Consider the following 16,277-nt stretch of genomic DNA (forward strand, 5'->3'; position numbering starts at 1 on the left):
GTAAACGGCGTTTCCGTGTGCTGCGCTGGTGCCAGCTCGCCAGAGCAGCTTCGTCACACTGGCCATGTGACCCGGAAGTGTCTCCGGACAGCGCTGGCCCCCGGCCTCTTAAGTGAGATGGGCGCACAACCCTAGAGTCGGACACGACTGGCCTGTACGGGCAGGGGTACCTTTACCTTTACCCTTCAACCTCTTAGCAGCCTTGCTTGGGAGTGGGAGAAGGGTGTGGACGATAGTGGGCTATCTATCAGCAAGAATAGCTGGGAGCTAAATTTATACTGATACCATCTTGGCTTTGATTCAAATGAATCAAATTAGCACCTTTTTCAACGGTGCATGTTAAGCAGCGCAGTCCCATTCTAGTATAGCTTTCGATAAGTCTTGTATAGCATTTGGTAATTTCACTACTGGGTTAAAATCATTAGATGCTACTTAGTTTGATATATCAATGAAATGCAAAGTAAGCTTTGTTCTTCCAGACACCATGGTAACTCATATTTCCCCAGGCCTTATGTGACAATAACTGGGAAAATAATTAGGAGGAACCAGTTTGCAAACATATTCAGCCCCCTGTCCCCCAGTTATTGTCACATAAGAAGTGAGAGGATTGTGTGCCCAACCCTAATTTATTTAGTGGATACAATGATGCAGTTAGGTAAATTTACTCTGGACTTAATGGTCTTATGGAAGTAGGGCAGCTCTTTAGATGGCGATGTGAGCATGAGTTCACTTACTTCAAGATATAGTTGAAGCTATCCTACCCATTCTACCCATTCAAACTGTATTTTTTATTAGTAATATTTATGCAATGTCCTCGTTTCCTAAAATAGCATGCACATCTCTGCTGATGTATCAGTTTTGCACATGATCAGAACACCTGCATAGGGCTAAAAAAAGATACTGACAGAAGCACTTTCTTTTATCTCATTACCTCTTCTGATCAAACTCCTCCTGACTGGAATTTGTGTGAGCCCTGTTGTTGAGACACACACCTCCTTGTGCTTTTCAAACAAGAACCTCCTGATCTCATTAGTTGCCTTAGCAGCTGGAGAAAGCTAGCTAGGGTTATAAACTTAAAAACAATTGAGTGAAGGAGTCCATTCCATGAGCAAGAGGGGTGCCTCGGCTGATGCAGTCTCTCAGTCCCAGTGACAAAGCATCAAGGTAACAAGTGTGTTCAGCAGTTGAGCGAGTTCAGCAGCAGGGTGAAGAGGCCAGGTCCTTCCCTCCATGGCCTGGTTAAGAAATAGGAAGAGGAGAGTAGGAATAAATGAACAGTTCTGTCCATGGGTGGGTGTAGAAAGTGGTGTCCCCCAAGGATTGACATTTGGGCCTGTGCTTTTTAACTTGTTCGGAAATAATTCAGAGTTAAGAGGTGATCAGTGAGGTAGCCAATTTGCTGACGATACAAAATTGTTCGAAGTGGTTTCGAAAGGGATTGCAAAGAACTCCAGATTGAGTGAATTGGTAGTAAAATGGCAAATGTGAATCGATGTAAACAAATGTAAAATAATGCACATTGGTGGGAAAACACACAACCACCCTAATTTAATATATACACTAATGGGACATGAACCAGCCATGAGTGACTAGGATAGTTCACTGCTGATGTTGACCCTGTGAGTGGCAGCTGTGGAAAAGGTTAATTTCATGACAACAATGATTAGGAAAGGGGTTTATAATGAACTGCCAGTATCCATAATGTGTTGTGCAAATTTATTTGCCGGTTGATAGGAATCACAAGTGGGAGACTGCTGTTGCACTGAGCTACTGTTTTTGGACTTCCCATATGCATCTGGTTGACTACTTTGAGAACGCAGTGTTGCCTAGATGGGCCGTTGGCCTGATCCAAGCAGGGCTCTTCTCATGTTCTTAGGGTGAGACCAGACCTGGACTACTGGGTATCGTTCTGGTTGCCTCACCTTGAAAAGGATATTGCGGAGCTGGAAAAGTGTAAGAAAGGGGAAACCAAAATGGTCAAGGGGACACAGCAACTCCCCCTGTTGGAAAAGGTCACAACATTAGAATCATAGAGTTGGAAGGGACTCAAGGGCATAGAAGCATAGAGTTGTAGAGTTGGAAGAGATCCTGAGGATCATCTAGTCCAAGGCAGGAATATGCGCCTTTCCCATATGGGCATCAAAACTGCAGCCTTGGTGTTATCAGCAGCACCAAGCTCTAATCAACTGAGCTATCCACAAGATGTCATTCATGACGGCAACAATTCTGGATGCCTTTAAAAGAATATTAGCCAAAGGCACAGAGAATGTGATCCATAGCTACTAACCGCAATGGCTCTGTTCCGCCTCCTTTGTTGGAGGCAGCATGCTGGGCATCACAAACTGAAAGACAAATGGAAGTCCTCCTTCCAGGTTTCCCAGAGGTGGAATGGTCTTCCTTGAGAGGTGGTGGACTCTCCTTCCTTGGAAGTTTTTCAGCGGTGGTTGGATAGCCATCTGTCATGGATAGCAGAAAGTTGGGCTAGATGACCCTCAAGTCCCTTCCAATTCTATGATTCTATGATCTGGCTCTGAGAACAGGATGAGGTCTTGGTCTGGTCCTCTTGCATCCTTTTAGGAAGCAGCAGAAGGCTGCTTCCTAAAAGGATGCAAGAGGACCAAACCAAGAACAACCTTTATCAAAGGTGTCATAGGCTTTGAAGACACTCAGGAAGCAAGGGAGAAACGTACTAAGAGGAAGGCACACTTGGCAAATCCAAATCGTGATCAACTCCCGTCCGCAAACCAATGTCCCCACTGTGGAAGGTCGTGTGGATCCAGAATTGGCCTCCACGGTCACTTACGGACTCGCTGTTAAAACCGTGTTTATGGAAGACAATCTTATTCGGCTACGAGTGATCGCCAAAGAAGAAGAAAGAAGAATGCTGTTCTTAGGTTAGGATCTTATCCCGTTTCTGGGCTTGTCCTCGTCCTGAACCGACAGTCTTAAATCCCCGCTGCAAAAGCATCGCGCAAAGGAGCAGAAGGCGAGGGGGTCGTTCAGAGAGCGGCCGTGGGAAGAGTACCGATCCGTTTGCCTTCTCCTCGAGCGCGCTGTAGGTAGGTGTGGCCCGGCCCCGCGCGCCAGCCCCGGCCCCGCCAGCCCCTCCTCCTTGCAGCCGGCGCTAGCAAGCGGAGGCGTGGCCGGGTCCGGCGAGTCCCTGCGGCGGGAGCACGCGGGGAGCAGCGGCGGGAGCAGCGCCGGCTCCTCTTCCTCGCCTCCGGAGCTGCGTGGCTGCGATCGGCGCAAGGAGGGAGCTGCACCGAGGCGCTGAGGACAAACGGAGCCACCTCTGGTGCCTCGCGGGAACCGGGGCTCCGGAGGGGGGGGCGCTCCCGGTAGCCTCCGCTTACGCGACGAGAAGCGACCCTCGATGTGAGCGGGAGCTGGGGTGGTCGGGCTCCGGGGAGAGGCTGTGCCGCGAATGCCCCGGGCTCCGAGGAGGCCGTCGTCCGCCGAGGCCGGCAGCTCCCCGCGCGGCGGTGCCATGCGGCGGCGGCGCCCCCGCGGCTGATGCGCTGTGCCCGGGGCAGCGGCGCCCGGCTGGCCGGCCTCGCCATGAAGCGGCAGAACCTGCGCACGCTGTCGCTGATCGTGTGCGTCTTCTCCTACCTGCTGGTGGGCGCCGCGGTCTTCGATGCGCTCGAGTCGGAGGCCGAGATCGGCCACAAGCGCCTCCTGGAGCAGAAGCGCAGCGGCCTGCGGAGGAAGTACCGCTTCACCGCCGAGGACTACCGCGAGTTCGAGCGCCTGGCGCTGCGGGCCGAGCCGCACCGAGCAGGCACGCAGTGGAGGTTCGCCGGCTCCTTCTATTTTGCCATCACGGTCATCACCACCATCGGTGAGTGCGCGATCCCCAAAGCAACCCATTGCTGGGTGCGCGGGGCTCTCTTCTGTCACTCTCCAGGGCAGGGACAGGAGAGCCTGTGGAAGTCTTTAGACTCCAACTCCCATCAACCCCATCCAGTATGGTCAATGGCCAGGGACGATGGGAGTTGGAGTCCAGTCCAGCAACATCTGGAAGGCCACAGGTTTCCCACTCCTGGACCAGGAGTCGGTGTGGGCTTGTTTCCACCTTGCTCAATTTGACCCCTTTCTTCACCTCCCCAGATCCCCATCGCGGTCCACTGATGTGTGTTAAATGTACAATGCAGGGGTTCGTCTTTGCAATCAGTAAAGACTTAACCAGTGTCAACCTAGTCAACCTAGCCATTTTTACCCCAGAGTTAACCATGCTGGGCTGAAATGTGCAGAAGGGAAGTTAATTCTGAACTTCCATCCCTTCATTGGCTCTGTGTGTGAACCAGCATATGTACATGCAGGTTGTATGCATTTTGCCATAGTGTGATCTGCAACCTACATTTCGTAAGGTCCATGCAGTAGGGAGGGGCAGCCTTCATGTGCTCAGGTTGTGCATGTGTAGACTGTGCATAGAGAGCCCTTGAGTGCCCAGGAGATCAGGAACAGTAGCAGTGTGTGCCATCTTGCACTGTCTCCATGCATCTGGCTTAATGTCATTTCCAAACATGTTGAAAGACCTCATGAGTAGAACATTCTCGTTTTAAGAATATAAGATGTCCCTTGCTGGACCAGCTCAAGTTCCATCTAGTCTATCGTTCTTAGCAAGAAGCCAACTTCCAACAAGCTTTAGATGTTCTGGCAGAAATTGATCAGTGGGTCCTCCAGGAGACCGTGAGCTATCTTCAGTCCACATGGGCTGGGCATCAGCAGGGTCAAATTTCAACCTGGGCTTCAGCCCTAGAAAACATGGAGCAAATACAGTGAAGGGCACCTGCAAGTACGTATGTACCGAGTGCTTTGTCTCCAGTACCGTGTAGCCACAGCTAGCTTTCTCTCACCTGAAATTGGGGGCAGATTTTTCTTGGCAAAATACAGTGGTACCTCGGGTTACAGACGCTTCGGGTTACAGACGCTTCAGGTTACAGACTCTGCTAACCCAGAAATAGTCCCTCGGGTTAAGAACTTTGCTTCAGGGTGAGAATAGAAATCGTGTGGCGGTAGCGCAGCAGCAGCAGGAGGCCCCACTAGCTAAAGTGGTGTCTCAGGTGAAGAACAGTTTCAGGTTAAGAACGGACCTCCAGAATGAATTAAGTTCTTAACCCAAGGTACCACTGTACATGATTTCTCAGCCAAGCTTCAGACACAGCAGTGCCCATTCAGCAGGTATCCAACCCTCTTCAAGCACATCAATACCACTACATAATGATCAAGTGAATTTGAGGACACTTTTGCTTCTTGAGAGATGAGCATAAATTGCCACCATATAAAACCAAGTGTCCACAGGGTTTGGCAGTTCCAAAGCCACATTAAAAGCAACCAAGATCCTCTCATGCTCACTTTTGTTGCATTTGCCACTGCACCACCTATAATTTCTGCACCTAACTCTCGTAATCTCTGACCGCTGGCCCAATGGGAGTCCAACAACATCTATAGGGGTTCAGGTTCCTTGCCTCTCTGCATTATGTGGTGTCAGTATGTAAGAACTCCAGAGAATCCCTGCTGGGTCAGGCCCATGGGCCATGTAGTCCAGCTTCCTGTTCACACAGTGGCCAACTAGATATCTGTGGGAAGCCTGCGAAGATGGACACGAGCACACCAGCACTCTTCTTACCTGCGATTCTTGCAACTAGTATTCAGAGGCACAATGCCTCTGACAGTGCAGGTGGAACATAGCCAGTGAAGAGTTAAGGGCATGAAGATGGATAACAAGCACCTATGGGTGCTTACCGCAGGGAGCAAACAACTCAGCAGGCAGACCTGTCCCTGTTCTTTCCGTGGCATTTTTGGGTCACTGACAATCATGCCATTCACTGTCTGGGGAGCTAGTGTCCTGAATACTCATTTTAATGAGCAACTATGAAGTTCTTTATTGATCCTCAGTAGAGGAAGAACCTTTTAGACATTGCAATAAGAAAGGACAACAGCAGCTCCCCTCTCATCCCATTATAAAAGCAATTGCTCCATTTGCTGCAAATATATAAATACTGTCTACGTTGTCTGTATCCAGCATGTTCATCTTGAACTGCCTGTTCTTTGCAAAGTACAGTTAGCATCAATGATGGCACTTTCCCACAAGGGGCAAGGTAAACCAGAAGGAACAGGAGAGTGTCCTGCTGGCTTTGGACCTGCAGACGTCTGGCATAATAAATGGGCATGCCATGCTGTCATCATATTGCTGTGGCGTGTATGTCACTCCCATCGGCTGTGCATGATGAGCATGCAGCCTTTTGTCCTCTTGCTGACTGTCTCTGCTGTAGGAAACTGGCACCCAGAGGTGTCCCTGCCATGAGGCAAGGGGGAGTGGCTCCTGAGTAAATGTTGTTGTCATGGGATAAGAGGATGGGGCCTTTTATGGATTGGTAACCGACTTAAAGAAAGGGACGTGGTTGGTGCTGTGGGTTAAACCACATAGCCTAGGGCTTGCCGATCAGAAGGTCAGCGGTTCGAATCCCCGTGACAGGGTGAGCTCCCGTTGTTCGGTCCCTGCTCCTGCCAACCTAGCAGTTCGAAAGCACGTCAAAGTGCAAGTAGATAAATAGGTACTGTTCCAGCGGGAAGGTAAACGGCATTTCCGTGTGCTACTCTGGCTCACCAGAAGCAGCTTAGTCATGCTGGCCACATGACCCGGAAGCTGTCTGCGGACAAACGCTGGCTCCCTTGGCCTATAGAGCGAGATGAGTGTGCAATCCCAGAGTTGGTCATGACTGGACCTAATGGTCAGGGGTCCCTTTACCTTTTAACTGGCTTTTAAAAAGGGAAGAAGAGAGTAGGAATAAATGGACAGGTCCATTAATTGAGGGCTGTAAGAATTGGGGTCCTCCAAGGATCTCTATTGGGACCAGGGTTTGTTTGTTTGTTTTTTTATAATCCTAAGTGGTCTTAAGTTGGGGGTTAACAGTGAAGTGGCCAAGTTTGCAGATGACAGGGTAGTGGTGGGGAAAAACTACAAGCATTCCAAAAGGATCTTTCTGAACTTGGGTGAGCGGGCAACAAAATGGCAGGCGATGTTTAATGTAAGTGTAAAGCGATACACACTGGGCCCCAAATTCCAAATGTGCATATTTTTAGTGACTGTATATTGGCTTGGGGGGGGGGTCCTCTAATGAGCAGCAAAAGGCAATTAATAAATATTGTAAAGACATAACTGAGGTCTGTGTTGGTGGTGAGACTTAACAGAGGGGCCATGGTGGACAGCTCAATGAAAACATTGGCCCAGTGAACTGGTTTGCACATAATGCTAAGCCAAACTACAGCATTGTTTGAAAGTGTGGTCTCCTGCACCGCTGCGAGCCAAGCCATGCTTTGGCTTTGTCATCTGAACCTGGTTTCATGGCTTGTCTTCTTCCAGACAAACTTCCTGGTGACTACTAGGTCACCATGGCAACAGATGCAGGAGGGATACTATGTGGAGCCAAGTGCACCACCCCTATTATTACACCTATTCCACACCCATCCTCTGAACTCAAAACAACTTGCATGTGGTTTCTAGGTGGGCTTCCATCCAGATAGTCTACAGCAAGTGTGGCTGATGTGTGACCCTCTGACTACAACTCCCATCATTCCTGACCATTGATTATGCTGACTGGGGTTGATGGCAGTGTAGCCCAACTATATGGGTAAGGCTGATAGTTAGAGGGGCTTGCAGAGGCCCCTCATTCTTCTAGACTAGGCTACCCCAAATATTTTGCACTAAAACTGCTGTCATCCGTGACCATTGGCAATGCTAGCTGCAGTAGATGGGAATTGTCGTCCAAGAGAACTGGAGCGCACCAGGGTAGGGAAAAGCTGCTTTAAATCATTTCCTGGACTTAGCCTTTGTCTAGCATCAGATATTTGACAGCTATGTTATGGACAGCATTTCCCCTACATAGATGTATGGTTTGCTAACGTATGCGGGAATTAAGGTCAACATCAAGAGGTGGAGCTCTGTTACCCTCCATCATCTGATGTTTGGCAGGTGCCTACATTAGAAAGGTATGAGATGGCTGCATGAGGAACGGCAAACAGATACACAACATTTGATCCTTGTTTGTGGGATTCTCTCTCCCTCTAAAGAGGCCCACCTGGCCTTGTCCCTGCTTGTCTTTTGATGAGCAGCAAAAATATGGCTCTTTCACATTATTTGAGAGGGAGAGACCTGTTTGTTCTACTACTTTTTGCTGTTTTCTTATTATAGCTTTTAATGAATTGTTAGATGCTACGAGGGCAGAAGGAATCATAATACAGGATCAGAAATATTTTCATATACTGAAATGTGTCATAGACTTTCCAGGGATGATTTAAACCTTATTTATTTTTAAAGTCTGTCATCTGTATTTCCACTGAAGAGTGTCCAAGGCAAGTTTATGAGATCTAAAACAATCTGTTGGAAGCTCAATGAAAATTGCATCAAAAATCTTCAGAATAAAAGAAACATCTTCCATCGCATAATTCAGTAAAATGGCAACAACATAAGATGATTGCTCTTTAATGAGTCAGGCTTTTGATCTGTTACTTGGAGGCTGTTTGGTCCGATGGGCTAATCTCGTGGAGTGTAAACAGGGTTAAATGGTAGACTTTGTATTTGCTGGGACTAGAATATGGCTTTTGATGGCTCTTCTGTCCACAACAGTTACAGCAGGTTGTAGTGTAATGGTCCATCCAATTACTGGTACTTTTACCTCTGTGTATCGCTGAGGCTACCAGCTTCCATTAGGCTTGTGCAGCTGAACTACTGCCATGAGGAATTGTAGTGCTGCTGGGCTTATTGCAGCCACCTTGGTGTGGTCCTTGTTTATCTCACTGTTTTGAAAAGGGGGCCCAGGAAGCTGCTATTGACGATGGACAAACATTAACATTTCCCCCTTCTGCAGTCTCAGGTTTCCCTATGGCTCACCTTATCTCCTGGAGCAGTTGTTTCATTCAATGATGATGCACCTCAAAGGCAATACTAACTGAAGCACCCCGAATGAAGCTTACACTTGATTAAATTAGAAGTGACTCTAGTGGGTGATATGAAAAACTGCTGAAAATTAGGACATGTGGGGTCATCAGACTGATAATTTGGACATGTGCTTGAGAACCTCTATAATGCAATCAAAGCAAATATTTACTTACCGTATTTTTCGCTCTATAAGACGCACCAGACCACAAGACGCACCTAGTTTTTGGAGTAGGAAAACAAGAAAAAAAAAATTCTGAATCTCAGAAGCCAGAACAGCAAGAGGGATCGCTGCGCAGTGAAAGCAGCAATCCCTCTTGCTGTTCTGGCTTCTGTGATAGCTGCACAGCCTGCATTCACTCCATAAGACGCACACACATTCCCCTTACTTTTTAGGAGGGAAAAGGTGAGTCTTATAGAGCAAAAAATACGGTATTTCATATTTTGGGTCAGCTTATAACCTGAGTTCTCTGGGCAACATACAAATTAAAATGGGTTAGAATTGCAGTACCAATGAAAAATGACCTGTAGCAACAATAATGTCCCCCAAAATCAGAGGAGAGATACAGAACTGGATCCATGAGACCTGGGTTCAGGTCCCCTTATTCATCCAGGAAACTTTCTGGGTATGCTTGGGCCACTCGCTGTCTCTCAGGGTGTTGTGAGATAAAAAAGATTCTGTGTTTCATCCTGAGCTCCTTGGAGGAGTGGACTAAATAAAACATTTTTTGGGGGGTGTGGGAATAATTCTGTGACAAAGGATTGTGTTGACATGGTTCTCCATTCATTAATACACAATCTAGAGAAATGCTTACGTTTTCTCTTCTTTTCCCACAGGTTACGGACATGCTGCGCCTGGAACGGATGCTGGCAAAGTTTTCTGCATGTTCTATGCGATCCTTGGCATTCCCCTCACCCTGGTGATGTTCCAAAGCCTTGGCGAGCGCATGAACATCCTGGTCCGAATGGTGCTGAAGAAGATCAAGAGGTGCCTGGGAATGAGGCAGCCAACTGTCTCCATGAAGAACATGGTCGTGGTGGGCTTCCTGTCCTGCATGGGGACACTGGGCATTGGAGCAGCTGCCTTCTCCTATTTTGAAGGCTGGACTTTCTTCCACGCCTTTTATTACTGCTTCATAACCTTGACCACCATTGGGTTCGGAGACTTTGTGGCCCTGCAGAAGCACGAAGCTTTGCAGAAGAAGCCCCCTTACGTCGCCTTCAGCTTCATGTACATCCTGGTGGGCTTGACGGTGATCGGGGCTTTCCTCAACTTGGTCGTCTTTCGGTTTTTGATTATGAACTCGGAAGACGAGCGGCGGGACGAAGAGGAAAGGGCGTCTCTGAGGAGGGCCAGGAATTACATCAGCCGGGAGGAGAACCGGGGCAGGAACGACCTCCTGCTCCCCATCGAAGACGGGACGAGTCAGATGAACCTCCTGCCGTTGATGCAAGAAGAGGCCGGGAGACAGAGGGGCAAGTCCTCAGGCTCCACCACGAGAGTCCCTTCCTTCTGCAACTGCCTGTGCTACCGGCCACGGCTAAGCAGAAGCCCAGTTCCTTCCCAACCAGAGGCCTTCAACTGCCACACCAACCTTGTATATTACAATTCCATTTCTTACAAAATCATGGAAGTCTCCCTGGGCGGTAAGGACCACACTGGCTTGTCTTCCCCCCGGAGCACTCTGTCGTCCAATAGCCCCAGCTGCCGGGAGCACTCCCAGCTGCGGAGGAAGTCTATCTGATAAACGTGCATGCTCTTTTTGGACTTTTTTTTTATTACTCTGAGCTGTGTTCTGCTCCTGAACTTCTTTTGATGATAAATTATTAACTGAGACACCGGGTTGTTCTGGTTGTCTTTCTTTCATCGCCTTTATTCTTCTTTTTCCTTTGTAGGCACAACCCAAAATGGCTACCAACCTGCGGTGCTGCCAGCTCCACAATGCACTTGCCTAAGCACTGCTTTTATAAAATACGAGTAGTGGAAAATAGCTTCTCCCAGCAACAGAGTATGTCACAACAATTGCAGGAGAAGCTAAGTGTTTTAGGGGACTTAAATAATAGAACCCCACAGTGCATCAAAGTTGTCAAGCCATCTGCAGAAAGCCCTAATTATTGCCTCAGGGGAAAATACATAGATAATGCTCTATTGCATCATTGCAGCCTGCATTCTAGGTTTGTCCTGGCTTTACCCCCAACTGTAGGAGTGTACAGATGTACCTCCCACAGCAGAGATTTTCGACCTTTTTGGGTCCACGGCTCCCCTGACCTACTACATTCTTTCTGCTGCACCCCTGTGGGGCTCAGGAGCCCAGTTATGTCACCCCTTGCCTGTAGAGCTAGCAGCCCCTCACCCATCCCTTGTGGAGGGTTTCCTCAGCCTCTCTTCTCCCCTCTCCTTATGAGACCTCTGGGCAGCCGCAGCTGCTGCCTCTGGTCTTTGAGCTGCCCCAGAGAGAGGTGCCTCGTCACACTGCCCCACAGGGGTCGGGGAAGCACCCCCTGGCCAGCCCCAGAGGGGAGCTTGTAGCCAGGGCTGCTGCAACAAACAACTGCAAGCCTTGGGGAGGCAGAGATGCAAGAGGGCATCAGAGGAGGGAAAGGGGGACAGAGGCCAGTGTTGCCCATGACATCCTGGACCATCCTTTAAAGCACCCCAGGGTGCCATGGCACACTGGTTGAAAAACCACCGCCCTACAGGACTGAGTGCCTTTTGTTGTTTTTTTGCTCTGCTTCCCGCCCGCTCCCCACATCTTTGTTCTTCTAATGACACATAAACCTATTCCTGAAGCTATGTTTTGAGGGGGTGGGGACTTTAGGCAGGCTTTGATTTTATTTTATTTTATTAAAAAGGAATGAACACTAGATTTGGGAGGAAGTGCTTTGGCTTTGTATTTGCTACAAGGGCCAGCCAATCAGCACTCTGCCCAACCAGATAAGAGGGGAGAAGGGGAGGTGGCTTTGTGACTGTCACAATGCAGAGCCAATCAGCATTCTGCACAGCCTGATTTTCTCGAAACTGGGAGGCCTCCTTGCTTTCCAGAGGAAGGCTGTACATCTGGCCAGAGGGGCGAGTCTGAAGATCCACAGTTGGCTCATCGCTCAACCTGTTTACAACTGTGCAGCATGCTATTACCTTTGGGTGTGTTTATGTGATGGCTGTTGTGTTGGATTAGTATTGGATCCCTCCACTGTGGCCATTAGCCAGGGGTATCAACAACCAGGGGATGCAGGTGGCACTGTGGGTTAAACCATAGAGCCTAGGACTTGCCAATCAGAAGGTCCGTGGTTCGAATCCCCGCGATGGGGTGGGCTCCCATTACTCGGTCCCTGCTTCTTCCAACCTAGCAGTTTGAAAGCACGTCAAAGTGCAAGTAGATAAATAGGTACCGCTCCGGCGGGAAGGTAAACGGTATTTCCGTGCGCTGCTCTGGTTTGCCAGAAGCGGCTTAGTCATGCTGGCCACATGACCCAGAAGCTGTACGCCAGCTCTCTCGGCCTATAGAGCGAGATGAGCACCGCAACCCCAGAGTCGGTCACAACTGGACCTAATGGTCAGGGGTCCCTTTACCTTTATCAACAACCAGAGGACCACAGTTTCCCCATCCTTGGCTTTCCACCACTGATTTTAATCCATAATGGCAACACATGAAAATATTCTGCTCCTTGTGCAATGTCACCATGCCACTTTTAAAAGTGTATTGGGGCAGAAGGCAGCATTTAGCCGGGTGTGGGAAGAAAGAAGCTCTATAAAAAGACTGTAGGTTTTTTTAAGCCACCGGAAGCTGGTAACGTGATACCAGTTTAGTCAGCCAACTTTCATGAGCAGAAGTGATCCAATTAAAGGTGTTGATGAGCCTGGCAAATAATTTTCTAGCAGCTGCCTGTCACTCTGGCTGCATAACACATGCATGTGCTGACAGTGCCTTCCCTCCAATTACCTCCCCCCATCCCCCAGACATTCCCACTCTCATGGGGACAGTTTCTGCCCTTTAAAATAGGCAGAAGTGGCTGTGGAAGAGCCACCAGCTGCTACTTGACTTCAGTCCCTTAGCTTGCTTTCTCCAGCTCCTTTCATTTCTTCAGCTTCTGAGAAGCCACCATAGAAGCCTTTTCCTCCCCTGGGCTTGGTGTGTGTGCTCCTTGCAAAAGTGTGCTAGGCTTTCTACTCCTGATAGCAGTGAAAATCAACTCCACTCTTGTGTCACGTGCTGCAACATGCATAGGTTCATGTTGGCCCCAGCTCCCCGCTCTTTTGTTTTGTAGATCAGCCTGTCCCAACCTGGTGACCTCCCAGATGTTTTGAACTACCACTCCCAAGACGTCTGGAGGGCGTCAAGTTAGAAAAGGCTGTGGCAGGCAGTCTGTATCAGCCGATGGGTGCAACATCTTGCTTGCTAATTAACCAGTGTTCGAAACTGTGACCAAGTGAAGATGCCTGTGTGCCAAGATGGCGCCTGACATCTCCAGCACCTGGGGCTATGCTTGGATTTGGGCTGTTTTCACACACTAATACTGCATCCTGTAGAATACTATCCATGATATTTTATCTGCACAATCGGAATGAATTTCAGGTAGCAAAATGCTTTTTTTCTGAGCAGCCTGAGCAGGAGCAGTGAACAGCGTAGTAGTAGTAGTAGTAGTAGTAGTAGTAATAATAATAATAATAATAATAATAATAATAATAATAATAATAAATTTATTATTTATACCCCGCCCATCTGGCTGGGTTTCCCCAGCCACTCTGGGCGGCTTCCAACAAAACACTAAAATACAATAACCTATTAAACATTAAAAGCTTCCCTAAACTGGGCTGCCTTTAGATGTCTTCTAAAAGTTTGGTAGTTATTTTTCTCTTTGACATCTGGTGGGAGGGTGTTCCACAGGGCGGGTGCCACTACTGAGAAGGCCCTCTGCCTGGTTCCCTGTAACTTGGCTTCTTGCAGCGAGGGAACCGCCAGAAGGCCCTCGGCCCTGGACCTCAGTGTCTGGGCAGAATGATGGAGGTGGAGACGCTCCTTCAGGTATATTGGACCGAGGTCGTTTAGGGTTTAAAGGTCAGCAGCAACACTTTGAATTGTGCTCGGAAATGTACTGGGAGCCAGTGTAGGTGTTATATGGTCTCGGCGGCCGCTCCCAGTCACCAGTCTAGCTGCCGCATTCGGAATTAGTTGTAGTTTCTGGGTCACCTTCAAAGGATACAGTTAATTGTTGCAGCTTGTCTACCCCACGCCACTGCCCTGCTCACAGTTGTGAAGAATGTTCTTGCCTTATGAATGGTCTGTGTCACCATTAAGAAAAATGGTAGGAATAGGCCAATATATATGTGGATCAAGTGACTTTTCTTTAAAATCTCAAAGTTCTTAACTTAGTTCAAGGTTGTCATCTGAACTTGCCAGATGTTTAACAGAGAATCGATCACTGTCAGTCCATCCTTTGAAAAATAAGACTTCAGAGCCGTCTTGTCTCCCAAAATGGCAACTAGGCATTTTGTTTTGGCAACTCCTTGGTTTAAGGAGCCATTTGGCACCTAGCTTATATATCTGAGTTTCTGTGTACTGTATATCTGAGTTTCCTTTACGCCGCATCTCTTCAGTCGCATTTTGAAAGTGTGAGATGTGTTGCCAGGAATAGGAACAATCTCCTCTGTGTGTATATTGCAGGAGAACTGTGCATGCAAAAATATGCACTACAGCATGGCAAGTGAAGGGCGACGACACCCTTGTTTTCTTTGCTAAGGATAGAAAATAGGCGACATTTTCAGGGCTTGGAAAATGTCCTCATTTGGCACAAATGAGTGCCATCTTGTGGTCAACACAGAGAAGTGCGCCATTCAGCAATGACTATTCAGCAATGACACTTGCCCAACTGATCAGCCAGTTGAGTTTCATCTGGACCGAGAGGGAGAAACTGTATGTCCTGAGCACAAGGCAAAATGAACCCACAGTCTCTTAACCTCAGGGTTGTGGGTTCAAGCTCCGTGCTGGGCAATGAATTCCTGGCATTGCAAGGGGGTTGGACTAGATGATGCTTGGAGTCCCTTCCAACTCTATGATCCAAAGTAAATCAATGAACAATTCTCTTGTTTTAATGGAGGATAAAATTTGAAGGCCACAATACAATGCAGATCGAAGCTCACATAAGCTGGAGTCATATGCACAAATACCTGGGACTATGCCATATTGAGGGACGCGGGTGGCGCTGTGGGTCAAACCACAGAGCCTAGGACTTGCCAATCAGAAGGTCGGCGGTTCGAATCCCCGTGACGGGGTGAGCTCCCGTTGCTCGGTCCCTGCTCCTGCCAACCTAGCAGTTCGAAAGCACATCAAAATGCAAGTAGATAAATAGGTACCGCTCCGGCGGGAAGGTAAACGGCGTTTCCGTGCGCTGCTCTGGTTCGCCAGAAGCAGCTTAGTCATGCTGGCCACATGACCCGGAAGCTGTACGCCAGCTCCCTCACCCAATAAAGCGAGATGAGTGCTGCAACCCCAGAGTCTGCCACGACTGGACCTAACGGTCAGGGGTCCCTCACTTTTACCTTATGATAGGAGAAATTCCCAAATGTATCAGAAATGAGGCATGCAAAGGTCCAAAAATGGGGTGCTGAGAATGTTCTTGTGAGTTTGGAAAAGGGCTCCCTGTATGCTTCTTGTACACTTGTTCCTATGATAAAAAGCAGCAGAGTCCAAGGGAAAAACAAGGGTGGCTACCTTAACAAGCCTTCCAAAGTATAGTTTGTGAGCCCTTCGAGATTTAGCTCTAATCACTTGCAGACCTTGGTTCGTTCCTTGAGGGAACATGGTAATGAGTGCCCCAGGGGACTGGCATTCCAGCGCCAATGTAGCTGTTCTCCATACCTTTGGACTCACATGCAGTGCAGCCCCAGGAACAACTACCTGCCTCTCGGCACACAGGTGATATCTGGAAAGTTTGATCACCCCTATATTTAGGGGTGGGAAACTTGACGCTCTCTAAATGCTAGACTCTAGCCCCCATCATTCATGACTAGAGATGTGAAGCTTGGGGGGAAACCTGGAAACATCTGGAGGAAAGGGGGAAGAAACAGTTTTTCTCCAATTTTCTTTTTCCTGCCTATTTGTATCTGAAAAATTGGGAAAAGGTAGAAAAACTGGTGGCAGTTGTGGTGGGGAGAAACCCGATGGTTCCCTCCCAGGCCTTCACATCTCTATCCCTGACCACTAATTATGCTAGCTAGGGCTGATGGGAGTTGGAGTCCAACAACATCTGGAGGGCCAGGGATCTTCCAGCCTTACTCTACATCCCAGGGTATGGTCTTGAAGACACATGAGGCTCCCAATTTACTGAAGCTAAGGAG

General features: G+C 48.5%; 1 protein-coding gene across 1 annotated transcript; it reads left to right on the forward strand.

Moving 5' to 3' along the window:
- The first annotated feature begins 3,462 nt into the window (after window positions 1–3,462).
- Window positions 3,463–10,778, forward strand: KCNK15 (potassium two pore domain channel subfamily K member 15). Its single transcript, XM_083509875.1, has 2 exons — window positions 3,463–3,841; window positions 9,779–10,778. The coding sequence occupies exons 1-2, from the start codon at window positions 3,514–3,516 to the stop codon at window positions 10,684–10,686; spliced, it is 1,236 nt and encodes a 411-aa protein (XP_083366001.1). The 5' UTR covers window positions 3,463–3,513; the 3' UTR covers window positions 10,687–10,778.
- Window positions 10,779–16,277: the final 5,499 nt, after the last annotated feature.

This window comes from Podarcis liolepis (genome assembly GCF_965112155.1).
Source record: "Podarcis liolepis genome assembly, chromosome: 6".
Lineage (NCBI taxonomy): Eukaryota > Metazoa > Chordata > Lepidosauria > Squamata > Lacertidae > Podarcis > Podarcis liolepis.